Source organism: Lithobates pipiens, unplaced genomic scaffold (assembly GCF_037356315.1).
Source record: "Lithobates pipiens isolate NorthernLeopardFrog02 unplaced genomic scaffold, aLitPip1_a1.2 Scaffold_22, whole genome shotgun sequence".
NCBI lineage: Eukaryota > Metazoa > Chordata > Amphibia > Anura > Ranidae > Lithobates > Lithobates pipiens.
In genome coordinates this window covers 64,849,935-64,875,625 of record NW_027507784.1, presented here as the reverse complement: position 1 = coordinate 64,875,625, position 25,691 = coordinate 64,849,935, and the positions used below count along the sequence as shown (strand labels likewise).

The 25,691-nt window shown below is 38.6% G+C and overlaps 1 protein-coding gene across 30 annotated transcripts in view; it reads right to left on the bottom strand.

The window, feature by feature from the left end:
• The window catches only part of NEB (nebulin), a 300,983-nt gene extending 278,027 nt beyond the window's left edge, over positions 1–22,956 (bottom strand). For all 30 annotated transcript variants that reach the window (XM_077447687.1, XM_077447688.1, XM_077447689.1 and 27 more), the window contains exons 1-3: positions 22,846–22,956; positions 22,068–22,158; positions 20,545–20,602 (exon numbers count right to left, since the gene is read on the bottom strand). In XM_077447687.1, the coding sequence (XP_077303813.1) occupies positions 20,545–20,574 (30 nt within the window). In that variant the 5' untranslated portion in view covers positions 20,575–20,602; positions 22,068–22,158; positions 22,846–22,956. The remainder of the gene's footprint in view (positions 1–20,544; positions 20,603–22,067; positions 22,159–22,845) is intronic.
• Positions 22,957–25,691: the final 2,735 nt, after the last annotated feature.

Here is a 25,691-nt window from a genome sequence, read left to right as displayed (position 1 = left end):
CCTCATGGTGAATCTTACAGTGCATTAATCCTTATTAACTACTGTATATATCATCTTCTAATTCCGGTGGCAGTTTCAGACATCGTGTCTTGTAAAAAAAAATTGTGGCGTAGTAATGCTAGTAACTTATGCACTGTTTTTGTTTTTTTGTAGAAATGTTAATGCCATATTTTCAAGAATGTGCTGTTTATTCATCTAGCTTATTAAATAAATAAAAAATAGCATATATATAATTTTGCAATTCATGTGTTAGTCAAGCATTTGTGAAATAAAATGCAGTTTAGAAGCTAGGTAGTGGTCGTTGACCCTTAGTATAATTGTATTGCCATCAGTAAATCCATTTTTGCATTGCAACCAGACAAGTACAATGGGTTTACTTGAGTTATTTTTGAAAGTCTAGGTCATTGCTATCAGATGAGTGAATCATTTTTTCCAGTTGCACAATGGCCAGATTCTCCAGGCAAACCGTCATTCTCTCCTTGACATAACTCAAATTAAGTTTAGCCTTAGCATCATTCTGGATTGCCTATGCCACTGCAGTCTATGTTTTAGTTTGCAGTAAATCTTGGTGATGTTTTTATGGATCCCAAGCTCATACTTTTCTTTTGTTGGGTAAAAATACCCTTCACCCCTCATTACTTAAATAAAGGTTTGTAATTTTAGTTATCCAATCTGAGTATCACTTTAATCATTCCTACAAAGGATCTCTAATATATACTGACTTTTTATATGCTTATTTTTTTCCATCTTTTTTATTGTTTTCTTGATAATTTGTACAGGCAAAAAGTTATCATACAGAATGTGTCAAACAACACATTTATTGGAAGAATGGTAAATACAGTATGTGCGGTTCATCAGATAATAATAATTTGTACTCTTAACGTAATAGTAATTGTTAGGCATGGATGAACAGCTAGACCAAATGTGAAGAGATATGAAATGGAATCCAAAAATATGTGCCATACAGTCTTTATTTTATGTAATTAGATTGACTTAGCATAAATAGACATGAACATTCCAAAACTAAGAGGGCTGGCACATATTACTGATTTCCTACTTAAATAACGCTTCAGTCATACTACCAGGTTTTTGTTTGACAAGTCAGTTACATAATCTATTTATATAATCTAAAATAAGATTTAATATATGATTTAAAAAGACTGCTTTATTGGAAGTAGGTAAATAACTAGGCATTAATTTAGACCCCATGGCAGGACCCACAAACTACCCACCAATGTGAAGCTGACATTCCATTTAATTATATTTTAAAGTTAATAATATTGTCCAATTAATAATTTTAGATTTTGAATTCAACTTTAAGAAAAAAAACATAGAAAGCGCTAAAGTAAAATATAGAAAAGTTATATAGGGAAAAGAAGGTAATTGAGAAATCAATGTTAATTTATTGAGAGATAAAAGCTAAAATGGCTTAATATACTTTGATTTCAGTTATGTCCTTTATTGTTACGATACTTGCTACACTGTTAGGCTTTGTTCAAATACTTGAAAACTCAGAAACAAAAGACTAGCTATTTTCAAAGTACAGTTTTTAGTGCAGTGATATATGGGGGTTATTTACCAAAGGCAAATTCACTTTGCACTGCAAGTGCACTTGGAAGTAAAGTCACTGTAGATCCGAGGGGGACATGCAAGGAAAATAAAAAAACAGCAATTTAGCTTGCACATGATTGGATGATAACATCAGCAGAGCTTCCACTCATTTCAGATCTACCCCTTAGATTTAGAGCAAGTGCACTTTCAAGTGTACTTGCAGTGCAAAGTGGATTTGCCTTTCGTAAATAACCCCCATGGTGTCCTATTTTGCGTGCTATCTATCAATATGCACTTTATATAACCAGGAATATCTGATTTCATATAATACATAAGCATGTGATATTGCATGGTGTAAAATGTAAATGTGTATAATGTATACATATTGCACTGTGCATCAAATAATAAGGGTTGACAGTTGTCAGAATCATACTGATTCAAACTACAGAGCATCTTTATACAGGTTCAAATATAATGTACAGTTCCATTGAAAAAAACTCTATTCTACAAATTTGTTATACCTGCAATTTCTCTTATTTGTGGCTTGTATAAATTATTAGTATCTATAAAAATGGTGCTATATTCTTTAATTAGAAATAGAATCACTGTACAGGTCAAGGCTATCCTTGACATTCTCACCACCGAATATTAGTGAAAGGTGAAACCCAGAATTATTTTCTGCAGAGAGGAAGTAAAATAGTTTCAGTGAGTTGCAGAAGTTATTTTTACCCAGCTGTCTGCATGATACACCAGCTTCAAGAAGGTTTTAAAGTTGAGGGAAAATTCTAGAACAGGTTGGACACGAGTCCTCGTAAAAGATAAATATAATTTTCATATGAGCCAGAAAGGTAACAATTGCAGGGCTAAGTGCACCCTAAACTTATATATCGATGGTTTAAAGTTGGAGGTCATAAATCTAGTGTTTTATATCAATTGAAATCTCAGCTGCGACCATTAGAAAGCCAAGGAAGAGACCCACTTAATGACATGGGGTGGAGCTGGAAACTTCAGAGATCATGTAACTGGAGTTCTTTAAAAAATATGTAAAAAACAGATGGTGCATTACTTATGCTTGATGTACATATATCAAGTGTAACATTAGTAATCCAATTTTTATTAAACTTTATTTTGTTACTAAAAAACATTTTTTATATACTTCTGTATAGGAACTTTATGCATGCATATTATTTGAAAAATGCATTTTGAAACCTATTTATTCCCCATATCTGGTAAACTCAGGACAATTTTTAGGGTATTTTTTGTTTTATTTTTATCACATGCAAACAATATGGGCACACTCCTAAATCATTCTTTTCTACTATGATTTTTAATTTTTTTGCTGTTGGTTTCCTGTTATGAATGTAGAAGGAGTGTTTACAATGTAGTCTATATAAAATATGTCCCTGTTGTTTAGGGATGAACTGTCCCCCTGATAATGCTTTTACTGTGTCTCCGTCCTTTTGCTAGGTGCCAGATGAATGCCTTATAATGACTTTACACATTTTCTTTGCCAAACTCTTAGAACTAATCCCTATGACATGTTTATCCACACTGTAAGTGGTAGTATATTATGAAAGAGGTCTTTCCTAAGGTTCAGATGACCATCTAACACTGTAAAATTCGATCTCAAAGGTTGAAAGGAGCTTGTAGTGTTTTCAGGGAAATGAAGACCTCAAACTTCCCGGATAAAAATTTTGTTGATTAATCCCATCACTAAATGATCATATCTTTGCCCAGTGTTCTTAGGGAAAAAAAAATATGTGGACAGAATATCAACAAATCCATGCATAATAATAGCTGTACATCCATACAGACTGTGTCCCAAAAAGACAGAGTTTTGGTGGTGCTCGGGTAGAGAGGTAAATTCCAACTAGACTGCTGTGAGTGCAGGCAGGGACAAGGAGCTCATCCTAGCTCCAGGCTGTAACAAAGCTGTAGCAATGTCAAAGGAAAAGATTCATAAGCTGCACATCATGAAGCAGACCCATGTGCATGAAGTGAGATGAATGGCAGCCTCAGCCCGGACTCCAGCCAGGTCACGCCCCAATGCATTTCGCTCTGCCCCCTGGAGCTTAATCATGATCCCCATGAATAATTTCTAAGGGGCAAAGTTGGACATGGCCGGGCTGGAGTTTGGGCTGAGGCTGCAATTCATCTCGCTTCATACACATGGGTCTGCTTCATGATGTGAGGCTTATGGATATTTTCCTTTGACATTGCTGTACATCCATACACATGGGCATCATCAGATTAGGTTGTAAACTGTATGTGAGCAACATAGCTAGAGCTATATTACCTCTACATCTACATATTAAGAGTTGTCAATATGTGGCTTACTAGCTGTAGTAACTGTAGTCACTCTTCTTTTCTGCATTATTTTATTCAATTATCCATCCGCCATGGTGTCTCCACCCAAAACCAGCACCTCCTTGATGTGTTTCACCACAAAGAACTTGACCACAAGCCTTTTGTGGTAAAACACATGAAAAAGTACTGGTTTTGGGTGAAGACACCATAGCTGCAGATATTGAACGGATGCTTAAATAAAATAACCCAGAAGAGCATAGATCAGAGTAGAGCTCAGATTAATTTATCCTTTTCAATGATGAGCAAAGGTGGGTTTCTTTAAGCAGGCACTTGGTTAATCCATGGACAAGGCAGAGGAATGGGTCTGGAATGGTGGTGTGCATTCAAAATGTAGTCACTCAGTGTCAGGAAGAGCATGCCAGTAGACTACATGGTTCCTCTAATAACATATAAAAGATGGATCTCAGACTACTGGATTATTACCAATACTTTTGTACCGATTTATCCCTCAGGACAGGGTACCTCCACAACTAAGTCACAATGTCTAAAAAAAAATGGGGGGAGAAAAAGGGGGGCAAAGGGAAAGGGGGAACCCTGTGTAGTCGTCCCACCTTGTCATGAGTTGTAAGGGAGGACCAACCATGGTATGAATTGTAAGTGATATAAACTTTATTTTTCAATAATGTATAACTCAAGTAATAAAAAGGCACAATGGCCTACTCCTCCAAACACCATTAAAATTGGTTAAAAAAAGAGACAACACTGTCACTTAAACAAAACAGGACGTCGCTCATATGTGCATTCAATCGGCAATCAACCTATAAATAACTTCCAGCTATCTTAGCCTAGAGGTCTAGGTATAGGGTAATCAGGTGTCAAGCAATACTTGTCCCTAACATGGCTAATTGTATTCTAAAGGCACCATTCATTCCTCTAATACCTTTGACTCTACCATACTCAGGCTCAATGATACAATTTGGAAGTAAGCCACAATGTATTGTAGGGTGGATGTAAGGGCTGCAACTGAATAGATGACCCAAGTAGTTGCTAAGCGTCTCTGGACAGTCTCAAATATATCCTCTCAAAGATTGAGCTGAATAGATTGAATGGGGTGATCATTGATCCAATAATGGACATAAATCGATGTCGGGTCTGTGGTACATTAAATCCCCAAGAAAGCACCCATGTGCTAGCCAAAGTTAATTGTCAAGTATCCTGGTTGTTAACATGGATTCATGCCTGCAAGTGGGTACACACATCGGTGCGTGCACACGTGCGCATCAGTATGCTCATGTGCACTTGCAACAGATGTTGGCGCCAAATGGGCTATTTAAACTGTGTTGGTGCTCAGGATCAGTGCTGCTTGGTCTTCGGCCTCTCCTATAATCTGTGACCCTGTGATTCTGCATCCTGATTCCAGTTGCTGACCCAGCTTGTCTGACTACTCTCTGAACTCCATCTGCTTATCCTTTACCTCCGCTTCTGTCTGCACCATTTGCTTCTCTTCCACTGATTGACTCTTGACCCAGCTTGCACCCTGCCCATGCTCTTGCCTGCTACCCTGTACCCGATCCCTCCTGCCAGTGTATGACAAAGCCTGCCTGACTCCTCTAATCTTCCTGAGGGTTCCAGTACTTGCCTTACATCCTGCTGTGCCTGCTGTTCTACAGTTTGCTACTAGAGTATGCCTCACCCACCTGCTGTTGCCAGCACCAGCCTGCTTCGGTTTGCCACCCACCAGCTGTCTACCAGCCCACCTGCTTCACTGAAGACTGCTGAGGACTTCTCCTGCCTAGTGTGGATACCTGCTCTGCTACTAGCAAGACCTACAAGCACTCGTGCCACTCTGCACTCCTGCGACTTCTGTTCACACTTCCAGCAGCCCTGAAGTAGAGATGTAAGAGAGGCCTTCCTCATCATTTCAGGCTCTGTTACCAGGTACATGATATTCAGACTTTAAGACTTTGGTTGTGCTTCTCCCTGTTTCTGGAACTCGTTTATATGTGCCATTAGGCATTCCCCAAACCCATATCTTTAAAAACACCTCTAGACTATAAGTTTTGTTAGGAAGGCATAGAGACAAATATTCTCTCTGATCAACTTATTTTACTTGCTACTACAGCTCATTCTATATATATCCTATTCTCCTACACTTTGAACAGGATTTTCATTTCCAGTACTGATCTGAAGCTATTATATAGTGGTGCTGTTATGATCCCTGTATTACGCAATACAGCTGGTGAAATATAACGTAATTAAATCAAAGACCAATTCAACAAATAAAGAATCACAAGTTACCCTTTTGCTTGTGATACATAAGATCAAGAGCACAGTGCAACTTCAGTTAATTACTGAAGGCATCATGGTATGTTTTTTTTTTTTTATGGATTAGATATTAATTCACAGGTTAATTGTATGAATATTTATTATTAAAATTCAACTGAATCAGTTAAATGGATTCCAGGAGCATTAAAACAAAGGGTGAGCAAAGTCTTACGACTATTCTGGTCAGACTGTGACTGCTTCTTTCTCTTTGTGTGGAAGCAGTAGTCTCTCTCCAGTGGTCCAACCCCAACCCCCCAACCCCCCCCCCCCCCGCTGAGTCAGAGCTAGATCTCCCCATTCAGAAGAAAGCATGAACTTTCCTGGTTTCATAGCTATAGGTGGTTTAGAAAGAGGGTGTGTCACTGTCAGACCTTTGCAATAAGGATCACTGCTTCAACACAGACAGCAAAAGTCCTTCTTTGCTGCACGCTGCCAAGGGACAGGCCTATCTACCCAGGCTGTGGCTGCTTCTTAAAGAAAATTAGATTGCCCTCACCTTTTGTTTGATGCACCTAGAATGTATTTTTTTATTTAACCAATTAGTAACTGCCTACTGCAGATATACTGTGGCAGAGTGGCCCCACTATGGTGGATCACGTACATGTATGTGTTCCAGCTCTTCCGGGTGGGGGGGGGGGACTGCCACCCAGGCTGTGCTGCCATTTGCTCCAGCACATGCAAACCAGTGGGCAAATGATTTATGGCTGGGACCCGCTGATCTGTTGAGCGAATGACAGAAAAGAGCCTTGTGTTGGTAAACAACACAGGGCTCTCTACAGACAGCGGCAATGTGCCATTTTTATCTCCCTGCAAAGCAGGGAGTAAAAACAGGTACATTGCTTAGTAAAAACACCACATAGTAAACATTATTAGGCACACAGTTAGGCACACAGTTAACCCTTTGACTGCCATGAAATCTTAACCTCTTCCCAGCCAGTATCATTAGTATAGTGACAGTGTGTAGTATTAGCACTGATCACTGTATTTGTGTCACTGGAGATGTCAGTGTCATTTAGTCAGTTCCCACCCAGAGTCAGTTAATGTCAGATTGCCTGTCGCACTCATGTCGCAATCACAGCTGCACTATAAGTCACTGATCACCGCCGTTACTACTATAATAAAAAATTACAGTATATACCAGGGATATGCAATTAGTGGACCTCCAACTGGGTGTCCCATCATGCCTCTGCCTCTGGGTGTCATGCTTGTGTCTGTCAGAGTCCTGCAATGCCTCATGGGACTTGTAGTTCTGCAACAGCTGGAGGTCCGCTAATTGCATATCCCTGGTATATACAATTGTGTTCAAAAGTTTGCATACTCTGGCAGAAATTGTGAAATTTTGGCATTAATATTGAAAATATTAATATATTAATATATTGAAAATATTAAAAAGGATCCAAAAAACAATGTGATAATAAATAGCTTCATGGTATTGTTATCCTTAAATAAAAGACATTTTCCACGATCAGTCATATTTTCAATATTAATGTCAAAATTTTACAATTTCAGCCAGGGTATGCAAACTTTTGAGCACGGCTGTATACACCATCATTTGTAGACTCTATAACTTTCATGCAATCCAATTAATATGCAGTTATTGGGATTTTTTTTAACAAAGACATGGAGCAGAATACATTTTGACCTACATACAGTGGTGTGAAAAAGTGTTTGCCCCCTTCCTCATTTCCTGTTCCTTTGCATGTTTGTCACACTTAAGAGTTTCGGAACATCAAACCAATTTAAACAATAGTCAAGGACAACACAAGTAAACACAAAATGCAATTTGTAAATGAAGGTGTTTATTATTAAAGGTGAAAAAAAATCCAAACCATCATGGCCCTGTGTGAAAAAGTGATTGCCCCCTAAACCTAATAACTGGTTGGGCCACCCTTAGCAGCAACAACTGCAACCAAGCGTTTGCGATAACGTGCAATGAGGCTTTTACAGCGTCCTGGAGGAATTTTGGCCCACTCATCTTTGCAGAATTGTCCTAATTCAGTTACATTAGAGGGTTTTCGAGCATGAACGGCCTTTTTAAGGTCATACCACAACATCTCAATAGGATTCAGGTCAGGACTTTGGCTAGGCCACTCCAAAGTCTTCATTTTGTTTTTCTTCAGCCATTCGGTGGTGGACTTGCTGGTGTGTTTAGGATCATTGTCCTGCTGCAGAACCCAAGTTCGTTTCAGCTTGAGTACACGAACAGATGGTCGGACATTCTCCTTCAGGATCTCTTGGTAGACAGCAGAATTCATAGTTCCTTTTATCACGGCAAGTCTTCCAGGTCCTGAAGCAGCAAAACAGCCCCAGACCATCACACTACCACCACCATATTTTACTGTTGGTATAATGTTCTTTTTTTGAAATGCAGTGTTCCTTCTACGCCAGATATACTTGGACACACACCTTCCAAAGAGTTCCACTTTTGTCTCATCGGTCCACAGAATGTTGTCCCAAAAGTCTTGGGGATCATCAAGATGTGTTGTGGAGAAATTGAGACGAGCTTTGATGTTCTTTTTGCTCAGCAGTGGTTTTCTCCTTGGAACTCTGCCATGCAGGCCATTTTTGCCCAGTCTTTTCCTGATGGTGAAGGCATGAACGCTGACCTTAACTGAGGCAAGTGAGGCCTGCAGTTCCTTGGACGTTGTTGTGGGGTCTTTTGTGACCTCTTGGATGAATCGTCGCTGCGCTCTTGGGGTAATTTTGGGCGGCCGGCCACTCCTGGGAAGGTTCACCACTGTTCCATGTCTTCGCCATTTGTGGATAACGGCTCTCACTGTGGTTCGCTGGATTCCCAAAGCTTTGGAAATGGCTTTATAACCCTTTCCAGACTGATAGATCTCAATTACTTTCTTTCTCAATTGTTCCTGAATTTCTTTGGGTCTCGGCATGATGTGTAGCTTTTAAGGATCTTCTGGTGGACCTTACTGTGTCAAGCAGCTCCTATTTAAGTGATGCCTTGATTGTGAACAGGTGTGGCAATAATCAGGCCTGGGTGTGGCTAGAGAAATTTAACTCAGGTGTGGACAACCACAGTTATAGTATGTTTTAACAAGGGGGGCAATCACTTTTTCACACAGGGCCATGATGGTTTGGATTTTTTTCCACCTTTAATAATAAACACCTTCATTTACAAATTGCATTTTGTGTTTACTTGTGTTGTCCTTGACTATTGTTTAAATTGGTTTGATGTTCCGAAACACTTAAGTGTGACAAACATGCAAAGGAACAGGAAATGAGGAAGGGGGCAAACACTTTTTCACACCACTGTAGTTACATAGTTAATTAGGTTGAAAAAAAGACACAAGTCCATCCAGTTCAACCATAAAACTAAATTTATGAAGATTTTTTTTTTTTTGGATGTTTTATACCAGAAAGTAAAAAATATTGGGTTTTTTCTTTTTTTAATTTTTGGTCTTTTTTCGTTTATATAATAAAAAAAAACCCAGTGGTGATCAAATACCACCAAAAGTAAACTATATTTGTGTGAAAAAGTAGTGCAGTGCCGATTAGCAAAAAAATGGCCTGGTCACGAAGGGGGTAAAGTCTTTTGGAGCTAAAATGGTTAAACTGAAATTTGGTTGTGCCTTAATTTAAACAATGCTGTGATATACTTGTTACATAACATGACTAAGGTTAGTAATTGCCAAATTATGACCCACTATGTTATCGCACACAACTATTTGCACAAAAATCAGTCATTTGTAGCATTTTAAAAATCTCCATGACTGGACGCATTGGAAGTATTAATCTTATTAACTACATATCAATATTTATTTTATTATTTCTTAGATATAGATAATTGCAAATTATTTTATATCATAAAATAAAATTTAAAAAAAACGTTACTATCGAGACATAAATTAGGATGCTTAAAAAAACTACAATGCCTATAATGCCTTGTAATGTCATGAGTGTCATAACTAGGACAGCAAAGGGAATCAGAGTTGACAAATAAAATACAATGCACTTATACCCTGAAGACAACACAAAGCTGTACAGTTCTTCAACCAATTAAATTTGTCCAGAGTAAAATGTAACATGTGTCACCCTTCATTATCTTTGTCAAGTAGCTGTAAGCAGCTGACAGACGCCATAAAACAAGTTGCTAATTACACATTAAGAAATCAACAACTGTTATGGATGTTCTGCAAAGGGTGAACAAGCAGTTATATCCATATCTATGTATATATTGGAAGGATTTTTTCTGTATAATAGTAGAGACTGATGTGCCAAGAATTTAGCACTTTGGTCTGGTACCTAAGTAGAGATTTTTTTTTCCCTTTCCCTTTCCGTTTTGGTCCAACCAGTGGTAAAAGGTAGAGTCTGGCATATGGATTTGGGCTCTGCCAAGGGCACCATAAGGAGCAAGTGAAAAAACCAGCAGCAAGATGTTACGCTTTTGCTTCTCCACTATCAAGTGAATATCAGTAGTGTTCTGGGCCAGTAAGCAAGAGTTTCCTTAAAGGTAAGTGGAATCTTCGGCTTGCAATGTGTCTTCGGCAGCGTACTTATGTAACATGGCCATAAACTAGGGTTGCCACTTGTAAAGGATTGACCTGGACAGTCAGGGTTTTGAATCATGTGCCCAGGTTTCAGTCCGCCTGAAACCCGGACACATGATTCAAAACCGTGACTGTCCAGGTCAGTCCCGGACAGGTATCAACCCTAGTTTGTGGCCATGTTACATAAGCAAGTACGCTGCTGAAGACACATTGCCTTTGGTTTTTCTACTGTCACTTCTGTCACTTTCTCCTGAATGACAACAAATCATGTTGATGTATAATTTAGGAGATAACTAATATCCTGTCTGTCTCATGTTAATAAACAGCTCGTCCATCAAAACTTATGGAGAAAATGTTTAGGTTCTTTAATGACAATATACATAAAAGAGGGAAAGATAGAAAACAAATATAATTTTTAAAAACTTGAGTATTTTCCTTTACTTTCTTCCAAGATCACATATCCAAAAATGTGGAGAAAGTGCTAAAGCAATTTTATCTTGATGATAGTGAGGTTTTAGGGGATATATGCAGATTCCATTCACCTGGGTTCAGTGTCCAGCAGACAAAAGCAAATCATCCAATAAGCAACATAATCAGGAGCTTAGAGCCCAGTGTATGTTCAGGAGGCACAGCTATAACCTTTATGCCCCAGCAGTAAACCAGGGGGGTGGCACAATTGGTCAACATCGTGCACCTTTGTGTCACTTTAGAAGGGAGGATGCCATTTTATGCAGTTTTGCCTGATAGTGCCATGGCAGTACAGACAATTCAAATTGGGTGGCTTATCTGTGCCTTTTGCAAACTTTTCAATGTGAATAGAAGGGATCAGCAGACCAAAGCTGTTACCTTGCCTATAGGATCCCCTTATGCCATTAGAGTGCACTTAACTTTTAAAATAGCACACTAACTGACTTGTGTTCACCTGCCATGAACTGAACTTGGCACAAACATCCATGGGCATTCAGAATGTACCCTAGTACCCTTTCCTAAGGCTTCATATGCACCAAACTTTTACGATCTCTCACACATGCAACTAAGTTTAACTTTCAAAAATGATCTATCTACTTCTATGATGACTGCAGTTCAGTTATGATGCATGACGCAGTGCTTCAAATGCTGAATATCACAGCTGCCAACATCAGACCTGATCACATTTCTGTTTTATAGGTATGCTAGCCAAAAACCCAAAGATTTGCATGGACTCGGGAATATCCCCTGTAAGATATTATGTTCAGCAGCCGGTAGGATCTGCAGCTGTTGAATATTTGAACAGTGGCTGCATCAGATTGGAGTGTTCCGCCAACAATTTTTCACATAATTCTTTCAATAAATGTTTATTGGAAAGCTGACTTTTGTTGAGACAGGTTGTGCCAACAGGGCAACTCACAGTCACAGCTCAAATTTCCTCAGATTCAGCTGAAATTCAAGCAGTGTGTAGCCAGCATTAGTTATCATACAGTGGAAACTTGGATTATGAGCATAATCCATTCCAGGAGAATGCTTGTAATCCAAAGCACTCGCATATTAAAGCGAGTTTCCCCATATAAGTCAATGGAAACGAAGATAATCCGTTCCGCATTGACTTCTATTACATGCAATACCGCATGTGGCCAGATGTGGGGGGAGGGGCACCGGAGAGCCTGGGAAATACTCGGGGCAGCTCGGCTGAACTTGGAAAGGCTCAGAAACACTCGGGAACTGAGTATTTCTGAACATTTCCGAGTGATTTTGAGTATTTCCGAAATGGCTCAGAACCGTTCTGAGTGTCCCTGACACCCCTGCACCTCTGGCCAAATGCAGTACTGTACACCCTATTAGCTTGAATTCTGCTCGTTTTGCGAGACAACACTCACAAACCGAGTCAGAATAAAAAACGCTCGTTAACCACTTTACCCGTAAACCAAGGTTCCACTGTGCTTCTCTCCTGTCTGAGCTATCTCCTGTTCACAACATCAGCCTGCACTTTACTACTCTGTAGGGCAGATCACTGATTTATGTTGCATTGCTGAGCATTAAATACATTAAATTATTTTTTCCAAACCAATGCCCTTTCTCTCATATCTCATTTCCCTCAATAATAATTAGATATATTAGATAATCTATTTCAATGATTGTATTTTAATTATTTGAGCCATCTAAATCATAGGGAGCTGTGGAATATGTTGCAGTTATTATTTGTAAGAATAAAACAGCATAGCATATACCATATTTATCGGCGTATAACATGCGCTGGCATATAACACGCCCCCCAAGTTTAGGAGGGAATTTAAAAGAAAAAAACTTTTATGAGGGAAGTTTAAGGAAAAAAACTTACATTTAAATGCCCATCAATGCAGCCTTGTCAGTGTCAATTGCAGCCTTCCATGGCAGCCTTGTCAGTCATTTGCAGCCTTCCATTGCAGCCTTACACATCATTAGCAGCCTTCCATTGCAGCCTTACATGTCATTTGCAGCCTTGCATTGCAGCCTTGTCAGTGTCATTTGCAGCCTTCCATTGCAGCCTTGTCAGTCATTTGCAGCCTTCCATTGCAGCCTTACACATCATTAGCAGCCTTCCATTGCAGCCTTACATGTCATTTGCAGCCTTGCATTGCAGCCTTGTCAGTGTCATTTGCAGCCTTCCATTGCAGCCTTGTCAGTCATTTGCAGCCTTCCATTGCAGCCTTGTCAGTCATTTGCAGCCTTGTCAGTCATTTGCAGCCTTCCATTGCAGCCTTGTCAGTCATTTGCAGCCTTGTCAATCATTTGCAGCCTTCTATTGCAGCCTTGCCAGTCATTTGCAGCCTTGTCAGTCATTTGCAGCCTTGCCAGTCATTTGCAGCCTTGTCAGTCATTTGCAGCCTTGCATTGCAGCCTTGTCAGTCATTTGCACCCTTCTATTGCAGCCTTGCCAGTCATTTGCAGCCTCGTTAGTGTGTTTGCCATTTAAAAATGGCACAGCCGAGATACAGAGCGAATGTCCTAGTTCTCGGTAGTTCTCGGTCGTTCTCGGCGGCCTTCAGGTATTTTCAGCCGCAATCGGCCAGTCTCGGGTATTTTCGGCCGTTCTTGCCTATGTTCGGCCGTTCTCGGCTATTTTCGCCCACACTCGGCCATTCTCGGCAGCTTTCGGCTTTCTGAAAGCTACAGAGAATGGGCGAAAATAGCCGAGAACGGCCGAAGATAGCCAAAAATACCCGGAAGCCTCAGAGAGCGGCAGAAGAGGATCGGGTATAACACGCACCCCCGATTTCCCCCTGATTTTAGGGGGAAAAAAGTGCATGTTATACGCTGATAAATACGGTATATATATTAGTTTGAATGTTGAGACAAGGCTGATTTACTTAAAGATCCGATAATGTTCACACAATAAAATTTTGGAGATTCACTTTAATTATCCAATCATGTGCAGATGAAACAAGTAAATAAGGGTTTTCGTTCCCATAATTGGATAATTGAAGCGAATCTTCACACATTTTATTTTGTGAAAATTTTCCAATCTTTTACTAAATCTGTGTCTGTTTATTAAAAGTGCAAGTAGAGTTACTTTGTATTTTAATTAGCCATTTATGTATCTTAATATTCCCAAAATTTAGTAAATTTTCACACTAGCCTACTCTCACTTTAAACATACAAAGTTTTTGAAATCAACGTAAGAGTGATTAATACTCTGTTAGTAAAATAGGTTGCTATTGCAATTCTGGTGCTTTGGACAGTCTATTTACTCAGAACAAGATGTTTACCTGTCTTTTTTGCCTCTAATGAATTTCCCTAAGTTTCAGACAAGTTGTACTAGTTGTAACTCTACAGTCTCTGCCAACCACTGACAAAGCCAGCTGGATGGTTTGCAAAACATTTGCTGAACATATTTTATACATATAATTTGCTTGTGCTTGCAACTGAACATCCAAGGATTAAATTCTCTAGTGGGCAGGAAGCCAAACTGTATATGAAAGACCCCAACCAAGGCAAATTTTGTATATGTTCAATAGAATAGAAGCAGAGTGTTGAACTGAGAAGGTCATCGGTAAAAGCAGAAAGTTTGAAGCTAAAGTGATTCTTATTATTGGCATAGTGTCACAAAGGATAAAGAAACCGAACGGGATTTGAAAACTCAGTCAACAACAAAAGAAATGGGCCCAAGGTGCTCACTGCTCAATGAGATTTTGCTATTCAAGGAAGGCAGTTGACCATACATTGACAACAAAACGCTTGATGCTTTTATCACTAAACGTGCTTACTCATAACGTCCTAAAAATTTAAATTTGAATCATTATTACTGACATTTGCAGTTCAAATACAAATGTGGCTGCTCACAACCAGAATGTGATATCTTTTTTTATAACATATCTTTATCATTTATTATTGTCTGTATTTATTATCAGTACTTTCATATTCTCATTGAAACCAACCAGTATTTTTTCCTCTGATTCATCAATGTCCTTATACCCTTTTCTCCTTTTTTGCCTTTTTTGTTAAAAAACAACAACATAAAAGTAAGAGAGATGATGCTTCCAAAAATTTTCACCCCATTAAATATAGTAATAAGAAATGGTGATACATTTTTGCAAGACAAGTTTTGACACCCGTGCACATAGGCAACAATGACAAAAAATACAAAAAGTCAAAGCATAATAAAAAAAAATGACAGGCTGCAAGTCTATAACTTGCAGAGAGCTCCAGAAAAGCTCAGCTCTGATTACACCTACAGACACTAAAACTATTTTAACCAACATTCCATTTCAGTTTTCACATCCAGTAAATTATAGAAGCAGCCCTGTCCTCACACATTACAGATCTGGCCTGTAGACTGAATTATACGTGACCATTATCGGGCACCAGTCGTGGGGTCTGTGAGTAGAAGGAGAACTTGCGATTAATCAGTTTGTATCTAAGCAAAGCAACTTATTGATCTCAACCGAGATTCCAAACAGGATAAATGAGAGGCACTTTTGCTAAGACTCGTGCCTCTCTAGGTTACAGCTCAAATTTCGTCTGATTCAGCTGAAATGGTGATATCAGTAATATCCAAAAAGGTTGGTAGGATCGCGTAAGCTAAGAAATGTTTACTTTATCATGCCATGGGGTTAAAATCCATGCAAACAGACCCACTTGTGCACCTCAGCCTCTCAGCCTTAGACATAGCTGGGCCGAAAGTCTGAAACGCGTAAGTCTGTTTGCATGGAATTTAACCTGGTGACATAATTAAGGGTGTCCCAAAAAAGGAAAAATTAACAAACTCATATTATAGTTTATATTTTTATTTATTATTCAATTATTATTCATATTTTGTGAATATTTTGTAAAATTTTGTAATAAATATTTTGTAAACAAAGCTACAATTTCCCATTTTCCCATTGTATGGCGACTTTTGGAACACCCTGTAAAGTAAACATTTTTTTTTTTTTGCTTCCATTATCCTGCTGTGTTGCCATTTACAGATCAGATTGTATCCCTGCAGCTCCATTCAATGTGTATTGCCAGCTTAATGCCTTACAGCTTTTCTGTATCTCTCAGTGGTGAGTGAATGTAGAATTTATGTTGCCAGAACCACTGAAAAATATACATACATATATATATATATATATATATATATATATATATATATATATATATATATAAAAACAGAAAATATATATGGTCCTATATAGGATAGTGATTCATCCCAACAACTTCCACCAAAACTGCAGTGCCATCTTTGCCAACTATGTGTTGGGTTGATTGTTCGGAAATTAAATATTAAATATAATAGAAGCTATTTTGGCAAAATCCTTTAATTTGGACATCCCTTTCTTGACCCTCAGGGGTGTACAGGTTTCAATCAGATCTTAACAGGAATGCCAATGGCAAGTATTTGTAGATAGCAGGGTGTCATATCCCATAAATTTAGGCAGATGTCATTATTACGAACAAGCTAAATATATACAGGGAAAAAAGTTGAGAAAAACGCACCACTAATTGTATATTCCCCTTAAAAATGTGAATTTGGTGGATGTAACGGTGATACTTTGTACACACTGGTATATACAATAAAGTCTATATTTTAAGGGGATATACAACTAGTGTATATAATTTGCAGCTGGCAAATTTCCAAACCAATGGCAGCCAATCACATGCTGACCCTAATTTTCTTGTTTTATAAATGGCCGTGTGTTTTTGTTTGTTATTGTGCAGGAATAATAATTAATACTAAGAAATTTCTGTATTCGGATTGGGTCTGTAATTTAGATGCTGCTACAGGGAAATAAAGTCAGAATAGAGTAACAGCAATCTCTTGTCACAACCTTAACCAATTACATCTAAAGAACATTGCTGTGCTGAATAGTAGTGGTGAAAAGTTACCCAAATCCACAATTACAGCTTGGCTGTCAAATGTCTAAGCTAAATTAAGATGGCCACAGACTACTTTTTTTTTTTTCTGCATGAATTCCCCCATCCACACAATTGTGGTGGATAGAGAAATTCTCCCCATTGAAGCACTGCATTCTAAAAACAGGGACTTTCTGCTGCTAGAATACACTCATTGGCAGCCGCTGATCGAGAAAATTTTGCCAACATTCCTGTTGAGCAAAAGCCAATCATTATGCCCCGTACACACGACCAGACTTTTCAACATCAAAAGTCTGATGGAATGATTCCGGCAGACTATTCGAACGTGTGTGGGCTGCAGCGGACTTTTGATTTGCAAAAGTCTGACAGACTTTAGTAATGGAACATGTTTCAAATTTTTCCGACAGAACTCTGCCGGACCCAGAAATCCGCTCGTGTGTGTGCTAGTCTGACGGACTAAAACCGACGCTAGGGCAGCTATTGGATACTGGCTATGAACTTCCTTATTCTAGTCCAGTCATACGTCATCACGTTCGAATCCGTCGGACTTTGGTGTGATTGTGTGTGGCCAAGTCCGTTCATTCGGAAAGTCCGTCAGAACTCTGTCAGAACTCCGTCAGAACTCCGTCGAAAATCTGCCGGACTTAAGTCCTGTCGTGTGTACGTGGCATTAGAATTAATTCTTTCAAGCAGGAGTGACCACAGCCACTGAACAGGCCACATTTTGATCCGTCTATATCCAGCTTTAAAGATCTAACATCTATTTTCAGATTGGTCTGGGTGTGGGATTTTGCATACACTGCCAAAAATATATAAAGCCAAGGTCGTATGTGTTAGGGTTCCCATACACATTATAATCTCACTGTGTAACTATTGTACAGAACTTTAGATTTACCAAAACTATATAATATAACAAGCCATCTGATCTATCCAATCAATTTGTATCTAATCAGACAAGGCCTTGCACTACATAGTTGTTGGTAGATCTAAAGAGGTGTACAATCAGATTGGAAAATGAGTAGTGATCTGTAATCCTTAGGGCACATTCACACTGGTGCAGGCAGGCGTCGAATGTAAAGCGCTGCTATTTTTAGCGGTGCTTTACCGTTGTTTCTGCAGCGCTTTTCGGCTGCTAGCGGTGGCGCTGCCCATTGATTTCATAGTTTCATAGTTAGTAAGGTTGAATAAAGACACCAGTCCATCCAGTTCAACCTGATTGAGTGTCTACAATTGTCCCTATCCCTGTACATTGCACACTCACATTGGTCCCTACCCTGATTTCAATGGGCAGGGGCCTTTTAGGAGCAGTGTATACACCGTTCCTAAAGCGCCTCAAAGATGCTGCTTGCAGGACTTTTTTTTAGCGTCCTGCCAGCGCACTGCCCCAGTTTGAAAACACTCTGGCTTTCACACTGGAGTGACAGGAGAGACATTTTACAGGCGCTTTGCAAGCGCTATTTTAAGCGCTATAGCGCCTGTAAAGCGCCTCAGTGTGAAAGTAGCCTTAATCTTGTTGGTCAACTTTTAATATTAGCTAGTAAGCCTCATCACACTTGAGTATCACTTGGCATGGTTGAGCTGTGTAAGGATTATCATTAGTATGATAACAAGCCATTCCAAGCTTTGGAAATGTATGGTACCCCATGACTTTCTGACATGGTGGAGGATTTTGTGGTGCTTAATGCAGAATGTATTCTTTTTTATTGGAGGTCTACCCAGACCAATAATACCAGGTATGGGACACAGAGATACTGACCCAAACATCAGAGTTGGTCTTAATTCCACCATATGCTATAATATATGATTCTACAATCTCTGTATAATCTCCTTTAGAGTTACTAGAACAATGTAGTAGATAATATAATTTAATATAATAAATTAGGAAAATGTAATATATAATAATATACACATTCTTATAATAAAATATATAACAATAATAATAATATACTATATAATAATATATAAATATAATTATTATTATTATAATATAAAATAATAATATATTTATAAATATGTAATATAATATATAATATCTATTACCAAAGCTAAGCAACCAATGAAAAGTGTATCAAATCAGGCAGACCCCTTACAATTAGACTGTAATGTGTACAGTCAGCTTAAAGGTGGCCATACACTAGATAATCTGACTGTACAATCTCTGAAAAATATCCTTAAGATTTAGCAAAATTATATTTGTATACAACCAGGCAGGATCTTGCACTACATAGCTTACGGAAGATCTAAAGAAAATTGTACAAATAGATTGTATAGTGAATGGTATACAATCTGACTGTACAATGTGCTTTAGATCTGCCGTCATTACTAATTAAAAGTATTGCTTAAGTTTGTCTTAAGTTTGTCTTCCTATTACATTTTACAAATTGTGTAAAATTAAAAGAGATGATTCAGAGATTGTACAGATTGTATAGTGTATGTCCAGTTCTATGTTGACCACACACATTGCAATCAGATTACACAATCTCTTTAGGATCTACGAACACCAATGCAGTGCAAGGGCCTGTCTGATTAGATACAAATGCATTGCACAGATTAGGTAGGCCCTCATGTTACAACGTTTTGGTAAATCTAAAGTTGGTTGTGTAGCCAGATTGTAACGTGTAGGGGGCCCCCTAATGATTTGCAAGTGTGCTGAGTAATTACCGATCTGACTCAAGTCTCAGTTTGCAAATGGCGGACCACACGTCTCAGATTTGAGTACGGCATTTACAATGTTCTTCAGGAAATGGCAGAGATCATTTCGGTCCAGGAAGTTCATTATGAACATTGCTGTCAGGTTAAGGCTTCAGTCACACAGGGCGTATCATTGCGCACTCTGTGTAAGGGACAGCCGCTGCATCCCAATAGACATTAATGGGACTGCCTCTGTGGGGACATACAAAATACCTGTTCATCCCCATGTAGGAAAATATGAATACAAATACGAACAAGGCCTGAAAATCACAGAAATCCTTATTTTATTCAGCAATAACTTCCACAGCCCAGGAGTGTGAAAATTACTGGCAACTGTGTGCAAAGCAACCTTTTTCTAGAATTGACCAAAGTAGGCCCCTATGGTATATAGACACGTGATCACTACCACATAAATACATGTAGAAATGGCAGTATTCAGGATGCTTTATGAGCTCATTGACTCGGCCACTTCCCCTTTATCTCCAGACCACACCGGACATACGGAGCACAGCAATGTCAGCTCAGACTGACAGCCAGTGTGACTACGGCACCCAGGGAATGACACATACCTGCCATATCTATGTATGTGCCCAGATCTGCTGACTAAATGGGTATCAGAGTACACGGCCATCACAGTATCTGCACCAAACCTGTTACGTGAGGTAGCTAGATGAATACTACATGTGTTCACTCTGGGCTATAAATAAAGTTTTCATTCATTGGAATGCAGCATTCTCTCCATGAATTCATTGTTCCGTAAACATCTCCAGAAACCACCAACACAATGGAATCCAGTCACCTCCCTTACAATCACACAGACCATAGGCAGCCATATACATTTCTTCATATACCTTACCTCATACTCAAATTCCTCGTCATCCGCCATTATGAGGGTCCTCTCTGTCACCTACAAACTGAGGAGAGGAGATAATGTTACATGGACAGAAATAGAATAATGCACATACAGAGAGATAGATAGATAGATAGATATGTTTACATACAGTTATACAGTATAAAGGGTTATGAGTGACATATATGTTATCTATCTATCTCAATCCGTCGAACTATCTATATCTATCCATCTACATCTATCACTATCTATCTAGCTATATATTTATCTATTTAGCTATCCATCTGTCCATCTACCTATCTATGGCTATCTATCTATCTATCTATCTATCTATCTATCTATCTATCTACCCATTGATCAATCTGTCTATATCTATCTATCTATCTATCTATCTATCTATCTATCTATCTATCTATCTATCTATCTATCTATCTATCTATCCATTTATCTATATATCAGTCCACCTATCTGTCTATCTAAATATCTATATCTATCAACTTATCTATCTATCTATCTATCTATCTATCTATCTATCTATCTATCTATCTATCTAATCAATCAATCAATCAATCTGTATTTATTTATATATCTGTCTAATTACCTATTTATATCTATCCATCTACCTATCTATCTACCCATCTCATCTATATCTATATACATACATCTATATCTATCTATCTATCTATATATCTATCTATCTATCTATCTATCTTAATAAATAAATCTATTTATATTTATCTATCCGTCTACTTACCTCTATCTATCTATCTATCTATCTATCTATCTATCTATCTATCTATCTATCTATCTATCTATCTATCTATCTATCTATCCATTTATCTATCTATCTATCTATCTATCTATCTATCTATCTATCTATCTATCTATCTATCTATCTATCTATCTATCTATCTATCTATCTGTCCATCTAAATATCTATATCTATCAACTTATCTATCTATAAGTTGATAGATATAGATCTATCTATCTATCTATCTATCTATCTATCTATCTATCTTAATAAATAAATCTATTTATATTTATCTATCCGTCTACTTACCTCTATCTATCTATCTATCTATCTATCTATCTATCTATCTATCTATCTATCTATCTATCTATCTATCTATCTATCTATCTATCTATCTATCTATCTATCCATTTATCTATCTATCTATCTATCTATCTATCTATCTATCTATCTATCTATCTATCTATCTATCTATCTATCTATCTATCTATCTGTCCATCTAAATATCTATATCTATCAACTTATCTATCTATAAGTTGATAGATATAGATCTATCTATCTATCTATCTATCTATCTATCTATCTATCTATCTATCACACACATACACATGTAAGTACAGATGAATACGTTAGCACACACTCATATATGCAGTAAATAAATTATCAGATAAAAGTAGACGGATAGCCAGATCTACACACACAAATACAGAAATAGTAAATATAGATAATAACACAATTAATGGGACTGATCACATAAAATCACAAGACTGATAGTAACCTTATGGTAACAAGATTATTTGCGTTCTGAACAGCATGGGTCTGTACTGTGGATCCCTGTATTGTTTCTGCAGATTGGTTTTGGACCAGACCTGAAAAATATCAAAATTCAAGTTTTTTTTTTTTTTTTGGGTTTTGTGAATGTAACAGAAGAGACGAGCGCAGGGGTGGCGTGGAATGTCTAGCTGGGCCTGTCAAAGCTTTTCTCTCCAGGTCTTAGAACATTGCCTGGGATCCCAGTCCCCAAAGTTAGGCGATGAAGCCTTCCAGCAGCTGCTCCGAAGTTATGTGACATCTAATACCGCCGGCTGATTGGCTGGATTTGTTTAGCCAGTTCAGCTGTAATACCTTCTGAGGCAACTGAAGCCCACTAGTGCAGGTTAAATATAGGAACGTGTAATGCTCTCCCCTTTTTAGTGCCAAGCAAAAAATAACAGATTGAATCAGAAATATAAGTTCCCGATAATGTATAAAATAATTACGAACAGCGCCAAATTTTGTTTGACTTTCCCAATGACATCAACAGACACAACAGCCTTCTAAGGTCACTTATTATACAATGTCACAAAGTCAGTAGAAAGTATCAGTAGATCTAGCAGTATGATGGTACAAAATTGCACAGACCCCACTGGAAAAGAAAATGAGTAGACAGGTCCTCAGACTACATCCCAGCTTGCTATGGTCCCAGTTGAAAACTGTCCCAAGCCACTGAGCTATGGTCAATGCAGATCATAGACTAGTCCTGAAGATACAAAGAGGAGGTAAAAAAAGACTCTTACCAGTGACTTTTAATTAATTCCCTTAGCAGCAAAGCCTCCAACTCTTCCCTCCTCAGAAACGCTGGTCAAGAGCAAAGCAAATGCACCAACTCCGAAATTATCATGTGCTCCCTGCAGCCAATCCCCAAGTAGCTTGCTCAGGTTTCAGATGCTAAATATACTTCCTGACCCTTTTGAAGACCACCTGTTCAGCAGATCCATAGAGAACAGGGCTAGTCATTTTCATTCTGGGCAAATCATAACATGTGAGGATACATCCAGACACTTTAGTATTTATATTTTTGTTTATTGCTTCATTGTCAAAATTTCATAGTTATGTTGTCATTAATTTGAAACATTTGCAACATTTAGTGGGGGTTGTAAAAAAAAAACACTTGTATTTGTATAATGTAATATACAACAAAGTTACGTGAAAATTATCTTTTTTTTTATTTACTTTACTCACTTGCGGTTATCTTTATTTTTTTTAAATTATTATTTATATTTTATATACAGCAGTGCCAGTTTAGTTAAAGTTGTCACAGCTTTGAATGGTGCTATATAAAATCACAAGAATGAAAAATGATCTATTAGATGCAATTTTAGTAATATTTTTATATGTATTTCTATGAAAATATTTAATGTAAAAAAGCCAATAAAATTACAAATGTTTTATTAAAATGTAAATTTTTGACCTAAAATAAGGACAAGGATACACAAAACCTCACATAAATACAAAGTCATTTGTGATGTAACCGACTCATAACCAATTTGTCACCTGTACCATTACTTCGCACTAAGATGGTAAATGTTGATATTGGACTTGTTAAAAATTTTCTGAATAAAAATATTGGAAAAGAAAATGTCTATTTTTGCAAAAACTTGGATGGCTTTTCCGACGGAATTACGCTCAAGCTTGGCTTGCATACAAACGGTCACACAAAAGTTTGCTGAACTTTCGGCCGTCAAGAACACGGTGATGTATAACACTACGACGAGCCGAGAAAATGAAGTTCATTGTTTCCGAGCACGCTTGGAATTTTGCAAGTAGGAGCTTGTACAGACGATCGGAATTTCCTATCGGAACTTTTTCCGACCGAAAAATTGAGAACCTGCTCTCAATCTTTTGCTGGCGGGAATTCGGCCAGCAAAAGTCCGATGGAGCATACACACGGTCACATTTTCTGACCAAAAGCTCTCATCGGTTTCTTGCTGGACGAATTTCCGATCGTGTGTACGGGGCATTATTCTTTTCTAAGTTATTTAGCTTATACATAGCAGTACAGCTGGACATCTAGAATTGAGAGCTACCATTCTATCTGAAATACAGTTCTCACAGCAGGTTGCTTGCTCTGCATCTTGTCCATTCAGAAGACGTCTCGTATTCTTTCAAGTGAATACAAGGTCTTCTGTGATTGGGGGATGTACAAATGAATGTCAATGATGAATGCATTAAGGTAAAAAATCTGTAGGTATAAGGATCCCCCCCCCCCCACCCCTCCTTTTACCTACCTGAGCTCTCATTCTATCCAGCGCTGTGCCAGTCTGCAGCTCTTCTCTTTTCCTTGTCTCAATGGATTTCCTGAGGCAGCAGTAGCCATTGGCTCACCCTACTGTCGATCAAAGCCAGTGATGGGAGATGGGGGGGGTGGGGCTGAGTCCCGCTGTCTGTGTCAATAGATGCAAACAGCGAGACTTGGGAATGAGCCCACATGATTTACCTATATAAATCGACTTTCTACAGAGGGGAGGAGCCAGAAGCACCAGCGGGGAACCCAAAAAGAGCAGGATTGAGCCGCTCTGTGCAATTCCATTGCACAGCATAGGTAGGCATAAACCTGTTTATTTAAAAACAAATACAAATTCCATTTACAATATTTCTAACTGTTTGTCTTTCCTTGATTCCAAAATGGGTGCATTATTACACATGTAGTTAAAGCCTCTTTTATACCAGCAGCAGTCTCTTCTTTTCTTCTCACTTCTGAAAGTGAACTATGGTGGATCGCTTTTCAGAGGGTGGTAGAACAGTGTCCTCCAGGGGGATTTTGTAAGTAATTACCACACCACAAGCACTTTTGGCTCGTGGTTATGACACATTCCCTTTTCAAAAGGCGAGTTTGACAGGCGGTGCTACTTCTACTAAATTTTCACCAATGTAGCAAGGTCTTTTGAGGATCTCCAAGGCCAAAGATAGCTGACATCCTTCAATATGTGGTGGGTTGTGAGGCATAGTGGGTGCAAAGATGGTGAAAGTCATTGGGTGCCAGACACTTCTTGGATGTAAAAGAGGTTTTATTTCTTTTAACAGTTCCTTTTATATATTTTTGGGGGAAAGAGGGTTAGGGCCAGGACACCCTTAGATAGTTGCAATCTCAATTGGCAGACTCCAAGACTCCAATAGGAGGACAGGCGTGCAGGGAAAGGCCTCAGCAAGAAGCCACATCTGCACTTGCAGGATTGCTGTCTCCTATGGTAACAGTCCTTTGAGGCCGCGTACACACGGGCGGACTGTTCGCCCAACTTTGTCCGCTGAACAGTGTTTGGGCGGACAGTCCGCTCGTGTGTGGGCTTTCAGCGGACAGTTTCAGCGGACAGTTGGACGGACAAGGTTTTTCGGAATTTCCGAAAAACTGTCCGCTGAAACCTTGTTTCAGCGAACAGTCCGCCCGTGTGTAGGCTTGTTCGTCAAACAAAGTTGCGCGCATGCTCAGAAAGGATTTTCACGCCGAAAGCTATAATGCAGTGTATAGGACGTCGTATTTTTCGTCCCGTCGTACGTGCCGTTCACGTCATCGCGCACGGTTTCAGCAAACTGTTCGTCCGTCGTGTGTGGCCATGTCCGTCCATGCTAAGTTTGAGCGGACTGT